At 33.8% G+C, this 19,448-nt stretch overlaps 2 protein-coding genes across 2 annotated transcripts; one reads left to right on the top strand and one right to left on the bottom strand.

The window, feature by feature from the left end:
* Positions 1-10,313: 10,313 nt before the first annotated feature.
* On the bottom strand, positions 10,314-11,543 carry LOC111403876 (uncharacterized mitochondrial protein AtMg00810-like). The gene is made up of 2 exons (XM_023032512.1): positions 11,265-11,543; positions 10,314-11,045 (listed from the first exon to the last, which is right to left on the bottom strand). Exons 1-2 carry the CDS (start codon positions 11,541-11,543, stop codon positions 10,314-10,316), a joined length of 1,011 nt encoding a protein of 336 aa, XP_022888280.1.
* A 6,204-nt stretch (positions 11,544-17,747) lies between these two features.
* LOC111408128 lies at positions 17,748-18,360 on the top strand. The gene has a single exon (XM_023038178.1). The coding sequence runs from the start codon at positions 17,861-17,863 to the stop codon at positions 18,176-18,178; it is 318 nt and encodes a 105-aa protein (XP_022893946.1). The 5' UTR covers positions 17,748-17,860; the 3' UTR covers positions 18,179-18,360.
* The last annotated feature ends 1,088 nt before the right edge of the window (positions 18,361-19,448 follow it).

Genomic DNA, 19,448 nt, shown 5'->3' with positions numbered 1-19,448 from the left:
ATATGTTGGCGGGCCGACCCGGCCCGAACTACCCGGATTGACACCTCTATCACCATATCTTCAAGGCGTGTACTACCGCCGCAAGTTCTAAATCATGCGTCGAGTAGTTCTGCTCATGTTTCTTCAATTGTCTTGATGCATAGGCTATCACTTTTCCATTCTACATTAGCACACATCCCAATCCTTGGATGCATCATTATATATAACAAACCCTTCCGTACTCTCGGGTATTGTTAACACGGGTGCTGATATCAACCTCTGTTTAAGATCTTGGAAACTTTGTTCACATATATTCGTCCATTGAAATTTTACTCCCTTCCTTATAAGCTGTGTCATTGGTCCAGTTATTTTGGAATATCCTTCTATAAATCTCCGATAATATCCTGCTAATCCTAGAAAGCTCCGTACCTCGCCAGCATTAGTTGGTACTTTCTAGTTGGTTACTGCTTCCACTTTCGCTGGATCTACCCCAGTCCCTTGGGCAGTGACTATATGTCCAAGAAATCCAACTCGTTCAAGCCAGGACTCACACTTCTTGAATTTGGCATACAACTTCTCTTTGCGTAATACCTCTAATGCTATTCTTAAGTGCTCTTCATGTTGCTCTTTACTCTTGGAATATATCAGAATGTCATCAATGAAGACTATGACAAATTTATCCAAGTACTAATGAAATACATGATTTATCAGGTCCATGAATACTGCAAGTGCATTGGTTAGCCCAAACGGCATCACTATAAACTCCCAGTATGCATAACGAGTTCTGAAAGCTGTTTTGGGTATATCCTTTGACTTTACTTTCAATTGTTGGTATCCCGATCGTAAGTCGATCTTGAAAAATACCTTAGCTCCTTTCAGTTGATCTAACAGATCCTCGATTCTCGGGAATGGATACTTATTCTTGATAGTTAATCGATTTAACTCCATATAATCGATGTACATCATCATGCTTCCATCCTTTTTCTTTACGAACTACACTGGCGCACCCCATGGAGATACACTTGGCCGTATAAAGCCCATATCTAGGAGTTCTTGCAACTGCTTCTTTACCTCTTGTAGTTCCTTCGGGGCCATTCGGTATGGGGCCTTTGACACTAGTGCTGCTCCGAGAATTAGGTCTATGGTAAATTTCACTTGCCTATATGGTGGAATACCAGATAGATCTTCTGAAAACACATCTACGAATTCCCGTACTATTGGTACATCTTCAACATTTATCGTCTCTTGTTTCCCTCCGGAGATGTTTACTAAATATCATTGACATGTTTCTTTTCTCAACATCTTCTCAGCTTGTAAAGCCGATACTAGTCGAATAAGGGGTTTCGTCTTCATTCCAAGGAACAAAAATAGTTCCTCTATTGGTTTCTGAAATGATACCTCCCTTTCCTTACATTGGATGGTGGCGTAATTACAACCCAACCAATCCATACCTAATATTACATCAAAATCCTTCGTTTCTATCATGTATAGGTTCGCTTCCATTGATTTTCCCTCAACTTCAATACTTACTGATTTGACTATTCTATCAGTACTCAAAGGGTTGCCTGAAGGAATGCTAACCTCTAATGTATCTTCCGACTTATCACAGGTAATACTGGATTTAGCCATAAAAGTTGTCGATACAAAGAAGTGTGTGGCTCCTGAATCAAACAATATATAAGCAGGCGTATTGGCTATCAATAATGTACCTGCTATGACATTTGAGTTTTCCTCTGCATTTTTCTGAGTCATTGCAAAAACTCGTGCTTTCCCTTTCTGGTTCTGGTCATTGTTATCATCCTTCTTCGGGGTAAATGTGGGGCAATCCTTAAAAATATGCCCTGACTTGCCACATCTGAAACAGACATTCTTCCCTTACAAACACACGCCAGGATGCGTCTTTCCACACTTAGGACATGGCTCTATAACTGGCACAATGCTCTTGTTGGCATTGGCTCCGCCATTAGCTTTCTTGTTCTGCCACTTGCCCTTTCCCTTGTCCTGGCCATTCCATTTTCTTTTACCTATACTGCCATTGTCCGGTTGATTGAACAGTTAATTATATTGCTCGGCGCTAGTCTTCTGGTACCAGATAACAGGAGCTCTTTCCAACATTTCACGGTATGAGGCGAAACGATGGGACATAAGTATCATGCTTATATCTGCGTTCAACCCTTGTTCAAACCTCCTGACTTTCTTGTCCTCCGTATCCACCAGATGTGGAGCATACCTTGAAAGTTGGTCAAACTCCCTTTCATACTCAGTCAGGGACATAGTCCTTTACTTGAGTTGGAGAAATTCACTTTCTTTGTGATCCCTTAAAGACTGTGGGAAGCACTTGTCCATTACTTTCTCTTTAAATTGCTCCCAAGTCAATTTCGCTTGTTGCTCTGGGGTCCTCGTCCTTGACATCAAGTCTCACCAGTGGCTTGCATCACCGGAGAACATAAACTCAGCACACTGGACCTTCTAGCCGTCCGTGCACCCTATTAATTGGAATATTCTCTTCAACTTGTGAAGCCACTCCTCGGCTGCAAGTGGATCAGCTGCTCCATTGAAGGTAGGGCGCTTGTGTCTTCTAAATTGCTCGACTACTGAAGCATGGGTTGGAGGAGCATTAGGAGCTAGTGGTAGGGGTTGCGCCTGGTTTAGGTTTTGCCTGCCACGGTCTTGGACCGCTTGGAGGAGATCTCTTATCAAGTTGGTTTGGTTTGCGCGGGCCATTTTCCTTTAGACAAAACGTATGGTTCTTATTAGTTTCATACTTCGAATTCTAATACAGAAGATAAAGTTTTATTTCTTGACATAAAGGAAGTTGTTACAAGGATTTAAATCTAATCCCTATAAGTTCTACGGATCTTCTTTGGTGGAGCCTCATCTCCAGAGGAGTCTTCCGCCTCAGGTCCATCTCAACCTGTGGCTTGAGCTCAGGATCATTCCCTTCTTCAGGCTCTTCTTCTTCATCAAGTTCAATTACTATCTCCGGTTGAGGTTCTAAGTTTTCCTTCCATAGGTCTAGGAGTGATTGGCAATACACTTCAAACTCAAATATATTTGGATGCTCCTCTAGCATTATATCCCTAACCGTGACTCCCATATCTCTCTATTGAGGTGGAAGGGAGTGTATGAGGTTATTTATAGCCTCAATATGTGTTATCTCCATTCCAGCGTTCACCACTGTCATGCATCTCTCATAGACATCATGTATATGTTCGTCAAGTGGACGGAGCAAATCAGTCACGTAATTCTCATAGGACTGAATGACGATTCTACGGTTCAATGCTCCTCTATATGCCCTAGAGATGGATGCCATGGAGTATCTTAAATTTTTTCATTTAAAAAAAAAACATACTTGGTCTATAGATCCGGCTAAACCGTTTTTTTAAAATACTTGGTCTACAGAACCGGCTAAACCACGCTCTGATACCACACTGTAACGCCCTGACCCCTTGTGGACCGGAACGCTATTTACTTTACTTAACTAACCGATGGTTTAGTCATAGGAGAATGTGTTTTAGCAGAAGTTTAATTTTTACAATGATAATTTTAACAACAACCTTTCGAATACTTTAAATAAAATACTGAATAAAAAAATAACGGAATGTAATTTATTTGAAGAAAACACAACTTGTTCTCGCGTTCAGCGTTATTCAAATACTTAAAAAAAATAACATTGAAAACGCTCACAAAAATAAATCTAAATAACTTGTTCACCGGGTTTTCCATGGGCTCGTTGCACCACTCTCCATCTTTTCCATCATCCAGGCCCAAGGTAGAATCATATCAATCTGTAGAGAATGAGTTAAACCCGTGAGTTAAAAAAACTCAATAGATATCATTGGTGCATTTGTGATCAAGCTATACATTTTAAAATTGTAACTTTAGAAACCTTTTCATAGTAGGATTTTCGGTAGATTCCCAAACACGTAGAGTCATGACTTAACACGACACCTCGACCGGAAGTACATGCCGTACTCGGAGGTACCATTAGACATGGAGGTGTATGCCGTACCAGAGGTACCATTAGACATACAAACATTAACATAAATCTTCATTTGCTAGAAACTTATAACTTAACACAAATTAACACTTTGCACATCTACCTATCTTGATTGATGCTTTGAACCTTGTTGAAAAATGCACTCCTTTGATATTTCAAAAAAAAAAAAAAACACTCCGTTAAGAATTGATGCTTGGAAAACACTTCTTGATAGCACCAAAACTTCTAGGAAAAACTAATTTTCCTCCCTCTCATTTTTCTTTTTTCTAAACTTGAAAACTCTCTCTTTTATGCTTAGAAGCTTTTGTATTGGTGTGAAAAATGTGTATGCATTGGAGCATATTTATAGGTGAAAATCTCACAACTTAAGGGCAAATGAAGGGCCTAATACTCATTAATACGGGTGCCATTTATGTGGGAGTTATATGTTTAAGAAGGAGCTAGAAAATCGTGTAGGAATTTGATTTTTCATATTTCGCGTATTTCGGTTAATACTGTACAACCTTTAGTATTTCTATCATAACTTTTTCATTCGATATCCGATTGAGGTAATTCAAAGTGCATTGGAAAGTCAACTCAAAGAGCTACAACTTTTCTTTAAATATCATTTTCCAAATCGAATGTTTTATATGTCGTAAATGGGTCTCAAATGAGACTAAAAATATGAAGTATACTTTAACCATCCAATATTCATGTATTAGTGCCACTAAGGTGTTTAAAATTATTTGGGGTTCTACATATACGTTATAATGAGTTTGAAGGACCTGTCCCTTTTGAGCTATTTGACAAACCTTTGGATGCCATATTCAGCAATCAAAACAAATTTGCCTTTGAATTGTCTGATAATTTCTAGTAGGTCTCGTTGGAGAAAAAGACTATGAGTTTTTTTTTTTGGAGGAGTGGGATAGAATAGAGGGGAGTGGGGTTGTATATTTTTAATTTTATTTTTAACTTATTTAATGTAAGAAAAATATAAAGTTACCATTTTATCCATAAGTATTTGGTCAAAATTGATCAGATTTTGACTTCTTTGATCAACTAATGGTTAAATAAATGGAATCCATCCATCTGGATTCTAGCTGCATATTTTTAAAAGATTTGGGACGGTGAGTATCACAAAATGAAAGTTGTGGTAAAATCTGCAAAAATAGAAAAGGTTTGGAATCGCTGTTGCAATTTTCCCTAATTTTAATGCAAAATTGATAACATGACATACAATATTTTCTTTTCTCACAAGTTTATGTTGAGTTCTACATGTTAAATTATATATTTTCTGTAGTGAGTTAACGAAAAATCATACATTGCTTCTGATGTATAAAAATATAGTCGATTAGCCCATGTTTGGTAGGAATTTTTTTTTTTTTTTTTTTTTTAGCCATTCCTCCATCTGCTGAGCTTGGAATTATAATTTGATTTTAATCTGTACCAAAAAAGGACTAAACATGTTACTTCTCTTGCGACCTTTTAAGATGGAATCTGGAAATTCAATAAGTTATAATGGTGTCCAAAAATTCCAAACGAGTATTCGAGTTTCAAAAGCAAATAAGTCATCATCTTATTATGAAATGTTAAGAGTAAAATCAAATATTGTTTCAATATAAAAAATTACTAACATATGACAACTTGGTTTACTCATTTTAATTATGTTAAATTTGTAAAATGAAACTTAGAATTCAGTATTACCATGCCTCTTTTGATCGAGTATTTCATTATAATTCCATATATTTTGATAGTTATATTGAATGGAATCAAACTTCAAATATACAATAATTATAACTCGACTACTAGTCGAAATTAACTGAAAAAACAGTTATAAATAACACTAGCATGGCATGTGTAAATTTTTATAATTTTCTTTTCTTTAATTTCGCCTTTATCTTCCAAAGGAGAATTGAGCAAATGTCAATGACCTAGTAAGACTTTGTTATTAGTACATGAACTAGCCCTTAATTTTGCTTATATTAATTATTGGTCTGTTATATAAGATAATTTGATATTATTAAGCCCTCTGTTTGAGTCACATTATTATAAAAATGAGAAAGAAAAATATAGTCGTTATGAGTCACACATAAGAGATAAAAAATCAAATATGGTGACTTGATGCGATAAATAACGATAATATTTTTCGTTTTAATGAGAAAATAATGGAGCTTAAACAAAGAAAATTATATATGTGGGGTGGGCAGTTTATGGAGGTGTCATCCGGCAAATGTGTATCTTCTCGCATCACGAAAAATCCCACAATTTTTCTTGAATTAGACACGCGTCCATCACATATGACCCAACCAATAAAATATTAATACACATCAAATCCTTTGGTGATGCATATCAAAATTTTTCATCAAATTTTTTATTATTTTTTTTATTTTTTGTGTGATTACTTTAATGGAATTATGTGATTAATTGCTTGTCAGGCAGGAAAGTTGTTCCTTGGTCAGATGAATATATATGATTTTGTGTAATCATATGATTGGCTAATTAAATGAAGTTAATTAGTTGTCTAATGATTCTGATTAATTTATTAATTAGTTTATTTATGTGATGATTGAGTGGTTGTCACATTCAACGTATGCTAGTTCTTTTGATCAGGAGAAGACTACTAAATAATGAACGACAGAAAGGATAGACAAGTTTGAAGAGTTCCTGAAAAGTCATGTGTTAATAGAATATGTAAGAAAGAAAACAAAAGTATTCATGTGTATTATTAATTTATTATAATCATGGTGACATTTATGCATCTAGTCTTTTTTTTTCCTCATCAATTGTAACATTTACTTACTGATTAGTTTATTCTTTTTTGTCAAAGTTTGATTGGTTAGAAAAATACTGACTTTTTAAGTTTAATGTGAAGTTTCGATTAGAATGTTCAATAAGGCTGTTTGGTGGCGTCCCCCCCAACAGGGCACCAATTCAACGCCTTGGACGGATGTGACCCTATCCGTCCAGCAAAACCCTAGAATGTTGTGCGCAATCGTATTTAAAAAAATAATAAATAATAGAGCGAACATCGGTACGTCAACATGATAATTATTTTTGTATTTATTATTAAGCTCTTGTTTGATGAAAATTAAAATCTTAATTTTTATCTAAGTCAAAATTAATAATTAATGTTAACTATATATTTCAGTGGATCCACAACTTTTCAATCACACATTTTATCAATTTTTATCAAAAGGGGTTGCTCCCTCAGCAAAACTTGGATAAAGGTGAGCCAAAAGTTCTCGATTCAAGATAAATTCATGAAATCTACTAAAAATTCGATTTTAATTCCTACAAAATAGGGACTATGTAATAGAGTTTCATTTAAGGGCAAATCAGAGACCTCTCAAGAGGTTTCTAATAATTTCAGAGACATTTTTTCCATTTTCAAAATTTACAAAAATGATTATTTCAAGTTTTTAAATAATGAATACTTCAATTAATCACTTTTCTATTACTTTTTAAGTATAAATAATAGTGGTAATGATGTAATGCGTAAAATAGTCTTATGAATATTTTTCTATTTTGTGGTTCCTTTAGCAATAATGTAATACATAAAATACCATAATAACGTTTTTAACTAAATTACAAGAATTAGTGTTACTTAAACCATCAATTCTTCAAAATTACTTCAACCTTTAATTAATTTGAACAATTATATTGTTCCTAAAGATCCCTCTTTCATCACTAACTAGCAGGTCTCATCTGACTGTTCCTATCCCCGGGATCGGCGGATAATTGCTACTCTTGTGCAAAAAAGTCTGGAATGCCAAGTGCGGAACACAAGAATGAGGGATTTTAGTTATGATTTCATCTTCTATGAGTACTAAAAATTTGGTAGTTATGAGGGGGAAATACTTTCTTCTTTGAAGTTGATAAATATATAATTATATTTTCTGAATAATCAAAGCTGGCAAATTTATATATAGTTTCAAGTCTTTCTACTTTGAAAGAGAGTTGACAAGAAAATGCATTGCTGAATGATTGATGAAAGTGGGGTTTAAAATGAGTACTATAGGTGAGTTGACTTAATTCTTTATTTGCTTGTTTGAACATTTTTAAGCTTTGATACCACTTGAATATTAATATTTCATTATTTTTATATTTAAGGGATGTGCAAGATTTCATTTAAAATTTATTTTTCAATTATAATATACTATTTTCTTATATAAATGCATTTCCCTTCACTTGAAAAAAAAATTGAGGATTAAGAAGATAGATTATCTCTCCCTTTTTTTTTAGACATATGATTATATTTCACAATACTTCTGTGCCAAATTAAAAATTGAACATTCATGTGCAAATTAACAAAATACTAATGAAAATTAGGGTAATTATATTCACATAACAATATTTTATATCTGCACCACATTTTAATTACAAAAAAGATTTTCTATGTTTGCTCACTTTAGGGATGACAATTTGAACTATCAAAATCGAAAATTGCAGTTAACCGAATCGAGTGAGACGAAAAAAAATCGAACAGATGGTACAATGAGGTAGATATGGTATTTGATTTTAATAACCTGGTTCGGGGCGGTACAGGTATGGTATTTACATCGTCGCCCCGAACCGAACCGATAACTAGTTAATTTTTTTTTCATCTAAATAGTAATCCAATGCAAAACATGTATAAAAAAAATATCTAATTTTGCAACCTTCACAGGGGCCTTTTTTATTCCTTTGCAGTCAACGTGATAGTTATCAACTCACTCGCTCTTAAAGCGAACTCAATTAACAATTTCAGTTTCAAAAAATTTATACTATTATAGTAAATTTGATCATTTGATTAGTTTTAGGCATTTGGATTGGCTTGAAATTAAGTATACATAGTCTTTGCTTTTTTTGATTTTGTCATTAGTAACATAGACATCTCCCTAGGTATCATAAATTGCCGTCTTCTTATAGATGTACCATCTATCGGCCCTTTGTATAATTTTGATCTGGTAAGTGATCAACAACACAAATTGTTTGAAGTGCTCCAATATAATTCACTCGACTATCAGTTGATAACCATCATGTGTGACTTTTTTTAATGAATTGCTTTTTTTCAATTTGACGATTGGACCAAGAAAAAATAATTTATTTTCATGGTTACTAACCGTCCCAAATCGGACCGAACGAAATACGAACCGAACTAAAACCGACTTAAGTGGTTATGGTATGACAAAAAAAATTGGTGGTTCAGTGATAGCTTTGGCCAAACCGACCCCGAACTGAACTGTTGCCAACCCTAGCTCACTTTTACTTTTATGTTCTCAACTTTTTTTCTCATCTTATTGTTATTCTTAACCTTCAATTAATAACATATTTTGTCTCTAATCATGATTTTAATCTAAATATTCTACTAACGTGCATAGAAAAGATGGACAAATAGTTTGTTTAACTTTTGTATTAATTATTTATTTTGGTTGAATAAAAACATAAGAGATAAATATCTTTTTAACCCTCATAACAAACATCTAGGAGAAAAATTGTCTCTATAGACAGGTTGTGAAAATTAATACATGGTCGATGATAAAAAAATAAAAAATAAAAAATTTGAGAACATAAATGTAAAAATAAGAAAAGCTTAGGGATATTTATCGTAGCTAAAATGTGGTGTAGTTAATAAAAATTGTGGAATAAATATATTTACCCTTAAAATTAATTAATAATAAGACAAAGATAACTTTATGACAATATAATCATCCTACTAAAGGCCAATCCTTGCCAATATCTATAATGGTTTGAGACAGTTTGTTTCCTTGTCAAACCTAAAGAAGCACAAAGCTGTCTTTCTAATTCATTATGTCTATGTTTGGCTCTGGCAGTACTTTGAGAACTACCACCACCATAGCCAGCTTCATTTAGGTGCCCAAATGATCAAACTTGCTGGTGAGAGAATGACCAAGTATTTTATATAAGCAATTATTATTATTATTTTTTTTAATGTAGACTCACAATTATATTCCTACATGTAAGATGAAATATTAACAATATTTAATTAATTACTAAAAAGGTTTAAGAAACCAAAGATATGGCTGGAAATACTCAATAATCATTGAGGGGAATAATTGTCATTATATATACAATGTGTACAAACGTGTAAGTAAGCCTATAAAATACGAAAGAATAATGATGTAATCCTATAAAGAAGGAAATAACAATATTGACAATAATAAGATTAGTTATAATCAAGGACAGAATCAATCAATTGGTAATTCTTCCTTATCACCCCATCAAGATGAGCGTGGGAGAAGGGATAATGCGAACATTGTTCCGAAAAAGTAGGAATTGTGGTTTGGGAACACATTTGGTGAGAGAATCCCCCAGCTAAAGGTTGGAGGGTACAAAACCAAGAGCCAAATTGCCATTAGCAACTAATTTTGAACAAAATGATAATCAATGGCAATATGCCTGGATCGAGGCAGAGTGACCGAATTGAGAGCCATAAAAATGGCACTTTGATTGACACACAAAATCTTTGGAGTTGAAGGCAACTTGACACAAAGATCTTGAAGTAGTTGAACAATCCAAGAAATTTTGATAGTGCTACGGCTAGGTCTCGATATTCTGCCTCGGCACTAGAATGTGACATGGTAACTTGTGTCTTGGAACACCATGAGATTAAGTTGGTTCCAAAGAACATGACGTAGCCTGTAGTAGACCAATGGGTGCCAAGGCAACCTGCCCAATTCGTATCTGAATTACCAAGCAACGTTGGAGAGGAGTTGCGATCTAATTGAAGTCCATGGTGAATTGTGCCCATAACATAACGTAAAATATGTTTGAGAGCTTGAAAATGATCTTTAGTTGGACCATGCATGGATTGGAAAATATGACTCACTGAAAAGGAGAGATCTGGACAAGTTATAGTCAAATATTGAAGAGCATCGGCAAGTGAGCCAAAAAGAGTTGAATCAGAGAACAACTTCCCTTCAGTAGACAAATGTTGACCAATGACGAATGAAGTGGAGATAGACTTGGCATCAACCATGTCTGCACATTGTAGAAGATCAAGTGCATATTTCATTTGACTGATAAACATAACATCTAATGAGAGATTCCACCAAAGAGTGATTATTGCTTGTGATGACCATATCATCTACACATAGAAATAAATAAACTATGACAATCAAAGAGTGATATATGAACAAAGATGAGTCCACCTGATTGGGAAGAAAATCAAGCTTTAACAAAAAGAAGCTAAACATTGAAACCAAGCATGTGGGGCTTGTTTCAAACCATATAAGGTGCGCTTCAAATGGCAAACATGTCGAGGAAGCTATAAATCAGTATAACTATGGGGTTGTTCCATATAAACCTCTTCAGAGAGATTACCATGAAGAAAGGCGTTTTCTACATCTAATTGATGGATATGCCATCCAGAAGGGGTTGCCAAGTTGAGAATAAATCGGACTGTAGCAAGATGTACAACAAGACTAAAAGTGTCTTCAAAATCAAGTCCATGTATCTGAAAAAACCCTTGAGCCATAAGGGGAGCCTTATGTCGTTCAATAGATCCGTCGGCACGAAGTAAAGATCCATTTACACCCAACAACATTGTGATTAACAAGACAAGGAACAAGATCCCAAGTTTCATTCTTCTTCAAAACTTATATTTCATCATCCATAGTCAAGATCCATTTAGGATGTTTCATAGTAGACTTGAAACCTTGAGGCTCGTGAATGACAATGAGAGCCTAAAAAAATTGAGAAGAAGGCACAAGTATTAGAGCATGATAGGCCTTAGGTTTGAAAATACCCGTTTTTCCTCTAGTAAGCATCGGGTGGTCTGTTGGAGTTTGTACTGCTACTGAGAGAGGAAGGAAGGACAAAGGAGAAGGAGGGTAGTCTATAGGCACTGGATCAGGTGTAGAAGCATCTAACCTCATTTGATTAGATGGAGAAAACTCAAATATAGTGTCATTACACGATAAACAAGTGAGATCCGAAGTGGAGGAAAATGGTAAAGGATCCAAAAAACAGGCAGACAAATGGGAGCCACAATCTATACTTTTGCATAATTGAGTATAAGAATATGAGTTTGGAAGACTTTGTCCATTAGTACCAACATAAGGAAAACAAGTTTCATGAAATTGCATGTGACGAGAAATATAAATCAAACGTTTTTTTGGATCTAAACAACGAAAACCTTTATGAAGGGTGCTATAACCTAAGAAGACACATTGAGGAGATATGGGAGATAATTTATGGGGGGCATAATCACACAAATAATGAAAGCAAAGACAACCAAATGTGCGGACTATGGAGTAATGGGGTTGCTTACATTAGAGAAGCTTATAAGGAGTCTTGCCACCAAGATTTGGCAATGGTAGTCGATTGATGAAAAACATGGCAGTAACGAACACCTCAACCTAAAGGGATAAAGGTACATGGGCATGAAACATTAAGGTGAGACCAATTTAAGTCACATGTCGGTGTTTTCATTTAGCAATATCATTCTGACTAGGGATATAAGGACACGGAAGATGAAGAACGGTACAACTAGAAGTGAGATGTGAACGACATTGATTTTTGGTAAATTCAATACCGCCATCAGATTGAAAAGACTTTATCTTGATAGAAAATTAAGTTTCAATGTAGCGTTGAAAATTGATGAATGTACAAAAGAAAAATTAGATTTGTGTTTTAATGGAAAAATCCATCCAAATCAAGTACAATCATCAATAAACACAACATATTATCTATATCCAGTAGTTGAAGGAATAGGTGAGGGACCCCATAAATCACAATGTAAGTGTTCAAAGGGTAAATCACAACGATTCTCATTAAAAGAAAATGGTAAACGATGACTTTTGCAAAGTTTGCAACCAATATATAATTTAGAATCAATGTCCACCAATTTACTACTACAAGAATTAGATCTAATCTTGAAAGAGAAGAAACAATACGAAAATCAGGGTGACCAAGACGAGCATGCCATAGCTGAATCGAAGCTCGTGGTTTACTAGAAGCAACAACTGATAAGAAAGCATGAAGAGCTTGATCTAACACATATAGGCCATGTTCACATCTTTCGACTCCCAATGTTGCCTTGGTGACCCGATCCTGTATGGTAAAACCAGAAGAGGAAAAGTTAACACAACAATTATTATCTTTGGTGAGTTAACTCATAGAAAGAAGATTTTTCTTAATATCAGGAACGACCAAGACATTGGACAAAATAAGATGACTATTAGGGATAAAAGATTTAATAGAACCAGTATGTGTGATCAATAATGACTGACCATTTCCAAACATAACCCGGTCATTACCAGAGTAGGCGGTAGGCACGAGTGGCGTCGTAATCAGCAAACTATTCAGAGTCATTGGAGTCCTAAATTGAACAGGCAGCAAAAGCTTTAGCTTCTTTTTCAAATTCAAAAAGGTCTAGCAATGTTTGGCCAAATGTCCTTCCATATGGCATAGTTGACAAAAACTGGAGATGAAGAGGACTTCGAAGTAGTAGAAGGGGAAGACTTAGGCTTGCTTTTCCTATGGGCATTCGATTTGGAAGAGTTCTGCACATAAAAGGTAGAGTTCGAGGATTGGTGAAAAATCGACCTTTCAAAGATCTCATAGCTCAAGGCTTTCGACACTAACTCTGTAAAAGAAGGTAACGAAAGCTGTGAGAGCATAGTGGTAAGGAAGATTTTGTAGTCGAGACCAAGATCTAGCAAAAATCAATGAACTTTATCCATGTCGTCAATAGGACGGTCTATGGCAGCAAATTGGTCACAGAGACCCTAGAACGCTCGAGAAAATTCAGTAACAGATTAAGATCCATGCTGCATAAGCTGGAGCTCATCCTTGAGTTAAAGTTCTCGAGTTTTGGATCAGTGAGAGAATGGAGCTTCAAGGGCAACCCAGGCTTCATGAGAGTGACACTTACCAAGAACTTCACTCATGGATTCCTTAGTGAGAGAGGAGTAGAGCAAACTCAGCAGCATCTGATTTGTGCATATCAAGGAAGTGCATTCGGCATTGGGGCTCTTAGTGACGTCAAATGTAACGCCCCAAATTTTATCGACTTAAAATTTGAGGTGTTACCAATATCATTTCGTATCGCATACATAAAGCGAAAATATTAAATTCGAAATTTAAAACTCTTGATTTATTTAATACTCAAATACCAAATTGAATAAACAAAATGTCGCGTAAACATAGAACATTAAACAGAATTAAACTGAAGCACATAATCCTAACAGAATTATTTTAAAACGTTTTCTTGCGAAGTTTTTCTTTACTTGGCAACCCGCGCACCGCTCAGCCACCATCCACGTTGACCGTACTGATCTGAAGTATTGAAATTGAAGGAGTGAGTAATTACACTCAGTAAGATACGTGCGTCCAAACAATATAATAATTTAAAACGTAAACTCATAACATTTAATACCAACATTTCGTCAAGAGCAATCGGTGATCAGTCGAAAGCTCTAATACAATTTGAGAAGACCCGAAGGCGATCTCACATTTCATTTCATTTCGTAGGGACCCGCAGGTCGAAGATTTCATTTCATTTCATTGGACCCGTAGGTCGATTAGCATTTCATGAAATAAATCACGTCAAAAACTATAATATTGAAAGGACAGAACAACTTGCACATAAAGTATCCTACCTCGATTGATAATAGAAAAGTAAGGAATTCACGTTCCCAAAACCTTTTTGCTGTTGTCGTGTCTTGTGGATTTAAGGTCGATCCAGTGGTAATTCCACGTGCCAAAATCCTTTCTAAGAGTATTAAAACCCGTTTCCGACAATACAAAGAGAACACTTCTGGAATGGAGGCTTGGACAGGCAGTGGAGAGTTAAGTGAAGATGGAAGAAAGTGATTTTTATCTCATAAATTTTCGAGGATTTGGAATGAATTTATAGTGTAAGGGAGGTGTAAAATTAAGAAATGTTTTGACTGTCAAATTTGTTAAAAATATATAAAAGGGTAATTATGCAATCTAACCAACAGAAATCTCGTCAATTAGCTCATTAATCTGTCCAATTACAAAAACTCTTTGTTTGGATATCAATCAAATTAAATTAATTAGGATCTATTTAACATAAGAATGGTCAAGTTAGTGTCAATTTACATAAAATGACAGGTTATCATATCATCATATAAAATGAAATAAATAATTAAATAATATATTATAAGCTTAATTGGACTATATGCCCAAAATAACTAAATTTGTTAGAGGCCCCAAATCGTGTCTTACCATTATTCAAATTCAATTAGCAATTAAAATTAGCCTTTATCCTAATTGAGAGTTGGAAATGTGCGTGCACGTGTGGCTACCCCATACTCTTATCATAAGGAAATTTACCAGTTCTAATTTAAAGACAATTGACACAATTGAGAGTACAAGGTATGATTGCCATGCATCATGCCTAGAGGCTAGAGATTGTCCAAAAATATTATTATATAATAACTAATTCATTCAAAGCTAGGCCTAAAAACGTGTGTCATCTTAGAATGGTCAAAAAGTCATAAATGTTAAATCAATATTGTAAGTAGGATTCCAAAATCAAAGCAAATGATTTTTTAATCTTAGAGAAAATTATTTTATCCAAACATCAATCAATCATAGTTAACTAAAAATATCTCTCCCTACATATTACTTTGCAAACTACTTAAATTACGAGTACCAGAAAACCAGAAATATTGGCAGATAAATATAAACAAGGATTAAAAATAATTAAATCTCTTTCTCTAATAGAAAAGATAAACATTGATTACTATGATAAAATACTAGCTTCTTTTCCTAATTATCTTAAAAGAAATATTGTTAAATAATAAAAACGATGCTTATTATCTATGTTTCTTTGAATTGAAATAACTTAGTTTTAACTTAAAAGAACTCATATTTTCTTGAGCTGAAAATACGTTATTAAATGCGAACTACAAAATGAGCCCAATATTGATATACTTATACTCATTCTATCAAAATGTAATTATGGGTGCCAAATAAAATATGACTTTAAACGCTATTTCATTTCAGTCCTCAAATTTTAAAACTATAACATATAAGACAAATATATTTTTATTCCAACATTTTCGAGGCATTACATCAAAAGCCTTAACCATGTAAGAGGGAGCAACAATGCTGCGGTCCAAATAGCCAAATAGATCTTGACTACTTAAGAGAGGCACAAACTAATTTTTCCAGAGCAAGTAATTGATGGAGGTCAGTTTAATGGTGAGCATGCGCACCATGGTGTTGAGTGGAAATGTTGATGAGGAAGATATATTTGCAGCCATAGGATTAAAGAAAGAAAAATAAGAAGTCTAAACGCTCTAATACCATAAACAAGTTTAAGAAACCAAAGATATGACCGGAATCCTCAATAATCATTGAGGGGAATAACTCTCATTATATATACAACGTGTAAGCCTATAAAATAGGAAAGAATAATTATGTAATCATATAAAGAACGAAATAACAATATTGACAATAATAAGACAGTTATAATTAAGGACAGAATCAATCAGTTGGTAATTCTTCCTTATCAATTACAATATGAACTTATAATGATATTGAGCTTATATATATAATATTATGCTCATGTTTGAGCCACATTATTTTTCTTGGAATGAATTTTTGAATAGTGTGTTGATGAGAAATATACGGTTAAAAATAAAGAAAATTTTTATATTTTTGTGTAATATTATTTTATTGAAAATTTTATAATTGAAATGATGTCAAATCATTATTTAACAATGTATTTTTTTGAAAAAAAGTGACTCAAATATGACCTATATAATCAATCAGTTAGGTGTCAAAGCTAAACTGTCAAAGCCAACTGTCCAACCGCCCATTACTTATTCATTTTTTTTTTTTCCATTTTTTTCCTAAGCAAGTGTCCGAAATGTAATGGTTACTCAAAATGGTTTCAGAACTTAAAGTCAACTCGGACTAATAAAAATGAAATAATTTGGTACCATTGATTGACAGGATTAGATATATGATATGTTTTATTATTGTTTTGTTTTGTTTGATTTTTTTTTTTTTTAAATTTCACAATACCATAAAAGTTGATAAAAAAAGAAAAAAAGAAAAAAAAAAGATAAATCAATTACAACAATTAAGCACAAATTTTGTGTGGACTACATATTTATAAACTTTTCAATTACATCAATTTTATCAAAGTTACTAAAATTCTGTGCCCCTATTTGAATTCCATTATTTAAAAACTCTTTTTTTTATACTCATTTCCAATCATACATTCTCTCAATAAAATAATTTTATACTTAAATCCAATTTTTTATCAGATTTTTTAACTACATATCTGCTGAAAAATCATTATTATAAAACATATTCTCACAAAATATGGGGCTCAAACAAACCCTGGTTTTTGTCAAAACCGAACTGAGCCTAATTATATAAACTATTTTTAAAAAATTAACTAACTTTATAAGAATAGATTTCAACGAATCAACATGCCAATGCTCCAACCATGACCGTCATGACTCGTTAGCTCAATCCAAATATCTTCACAAGATGTTCGGAAAGTTTTCAAAACATCTTGATAGTAAAATTAGCAATAATTTTTATGCAATCCAAAACACAATTTAAAAAAATAATAATAATAAGAAAATGGTCAAGAATCTTTTATAAATCGGAAAAACTTATTAAGAATTTATGGCAAGAAAATTCAATATAGTTTGGTCTCCACTGTTTCAAGAATCCGCCATCGCCATACGAAGACCAAATTTTACACGCCATGATGTCGACGAAGACTTGACCTCAACTTCCTATCAAGTAATCCACGACCCACAACCCAGACCCACCAACTCCACCCAAACCCATTCCTTGCTTGTTCTGTATATATTATATGTAAAGATTAGAGATACAAATATATATAACTCCTTGAAAACTCATAACCCCCACCCTCTGCGTTTCCTCCAGTTCGTTCTCTACACAATGGCTCTATCCACCATAGTCAAAACCTTAAAGGCATCATTTCCAAGTGATGCATCCTGCGCAATTATTATACTGTTTCTCATATTGGTGGGCTCATCATCATCAGTGAGAACGAATAATTCTCTACTGAGAAATAATCAGCTGAAAGACTTCCCCTGCGAGGAAATCTATGTTGTAAGAGAAGGTGAAACTCTTCATACTATCAGCGACAAATGCGGTGATCCCTTCATAGTCGAGCAGAATCCACATGTTCATGATTCCGATGATGTTTTTCCTGGTCTTGTCATCAAGATTACTCCTAAACATAGGAAGGTGTAATCTTCATCAAGATATTGGAAATTATAGGCCTTCTTTGTTTTTGTTCTTCAATAAAAATATGAATATAGTGTACTTTTGTTATATTTCTTGCATGTAAGGAGGAAAAAAAGAAGAAAAATTATGAAAATTTTACTTTTTTTCTTGTATACAGCTAAAGAATAGGGTGCATAAATTCCTCGATATGGGTGGGTGTTTTACATAGTGTTATTATTGTGAAAATTGATTTTATTTATCTTCATAGATGAAAATATTGAGATTCATCTCTCTCTCTCTCTCTCTCTCTCTCTCTCTCTCTCTCTCTCTCTCTCTCTCTCTTTATTATTTATTTATTTTGATAACAAGAACAAACTAAAATGAATATCAGGGTCACGTATTTATTCATTCCACAGCCAGTAAAAAAATTAAATTTTATTTTTAAGTAACTTGGAGACTAAATGATTTATTTTTATTTTTTGTAATTTGATCTATTATCGGCAAAATGATTTATTAAAAAAAATAAAATTGTTTATAACAAGTTAAGCTAGTTTGAAAATCATCCTTCTTTACAAAAGTATAGACCAACGTCTACAAGCAAGATTTTGTACATGGACAATGTGAGCCAGAACCTTCGTATTGAGGGGGCGAAAAAATTTTGACAAGGCAAAATATACATAAATTATAAAATGTTGTGGGGGCAGTCCCCACTCCCGCACGCCCCCTAGCTTTGCCCCCATATGTAGAAATATAATCACTAGACTCAAATTCAAATTTGTTAGAAAATTATAATAAAATCTCTGATGCTCGAGTTTAGCTACCATCTCAAGGCTTGAGATACTTGACAGAAAAGATATATTATGAACCTTATGTTTGTGCAAAATATATATAATTAAGTTCCTCTTGTTGGTATTGGATACCAAACATCAAGAAAATGAACATTCCTTGATGTCAAGGCTCCAATAAAAGGAAAATTTTTCTATTAAAAAAATTATAACATAGTACTTTTGATGCGTTTTAATGACCATCCAACACCAAATTGTAAGACTTAAGTTTCAATATATTAAAAATCTATTTGGTCCCATTTTTCAAATTTCATTTTTCTCAAACTTATTTTCACTTACACATTTCATAAAATATACAACTTTTATCAACTTCTTAACTACATGTCTCATTTAGTGGCGGCTGCAGAAATTTTTAGTTAGGGGGTACAATCAAATTCTGTACAAATCGAATACTTTGTTATTGATTTTGAATGATTTATATTTGACCCGAGAAAATGCAGATTTACACTTAA

This window comes from Olea europaea, chromosome 1, assembly GCF_002742605.1.
Source record: "Olea europaea var. sylvestris chromosome 1, O_europaea_v1, whole genome shotgun sequence".
Classification (NCBI taxonomy): domain Eukaryota; kingdom Viridiplantae; phylum Streptophyta; class Magnoliopsida; order Lamiales; family Oleaceae; genus Olea; species Olea europaea.
Note: the sequence above shows the minus strand (reverse complement) of the source record. Positions and strands in the feature narration are given on the sequence as shown.

Bases quoted from the DNA above. Each gene is read 5' to 3' on its own strand.
- LOC111403876 (XM_023032512.1), bottom strand. From the start codon at position 11,543: ATGAAACTTGGGATCTTGTTCCTTGTCTTGTTAATCACAATGTTGTTG. The intron at 11,046-11,264 runs GTTTATATGGAA...TTCTATGTGTAG, and splicing joins ATGGTAATCTCTCTGAAGAG to ATGATATGGTCATCACAAGC.
- LOC111408128 (XM_023038178.1), top strand. From the start codon at position 17,861: ATGGCTCTATCCACCATAGTCAAAACCTTAAAGGCATCATTTCCAAGT.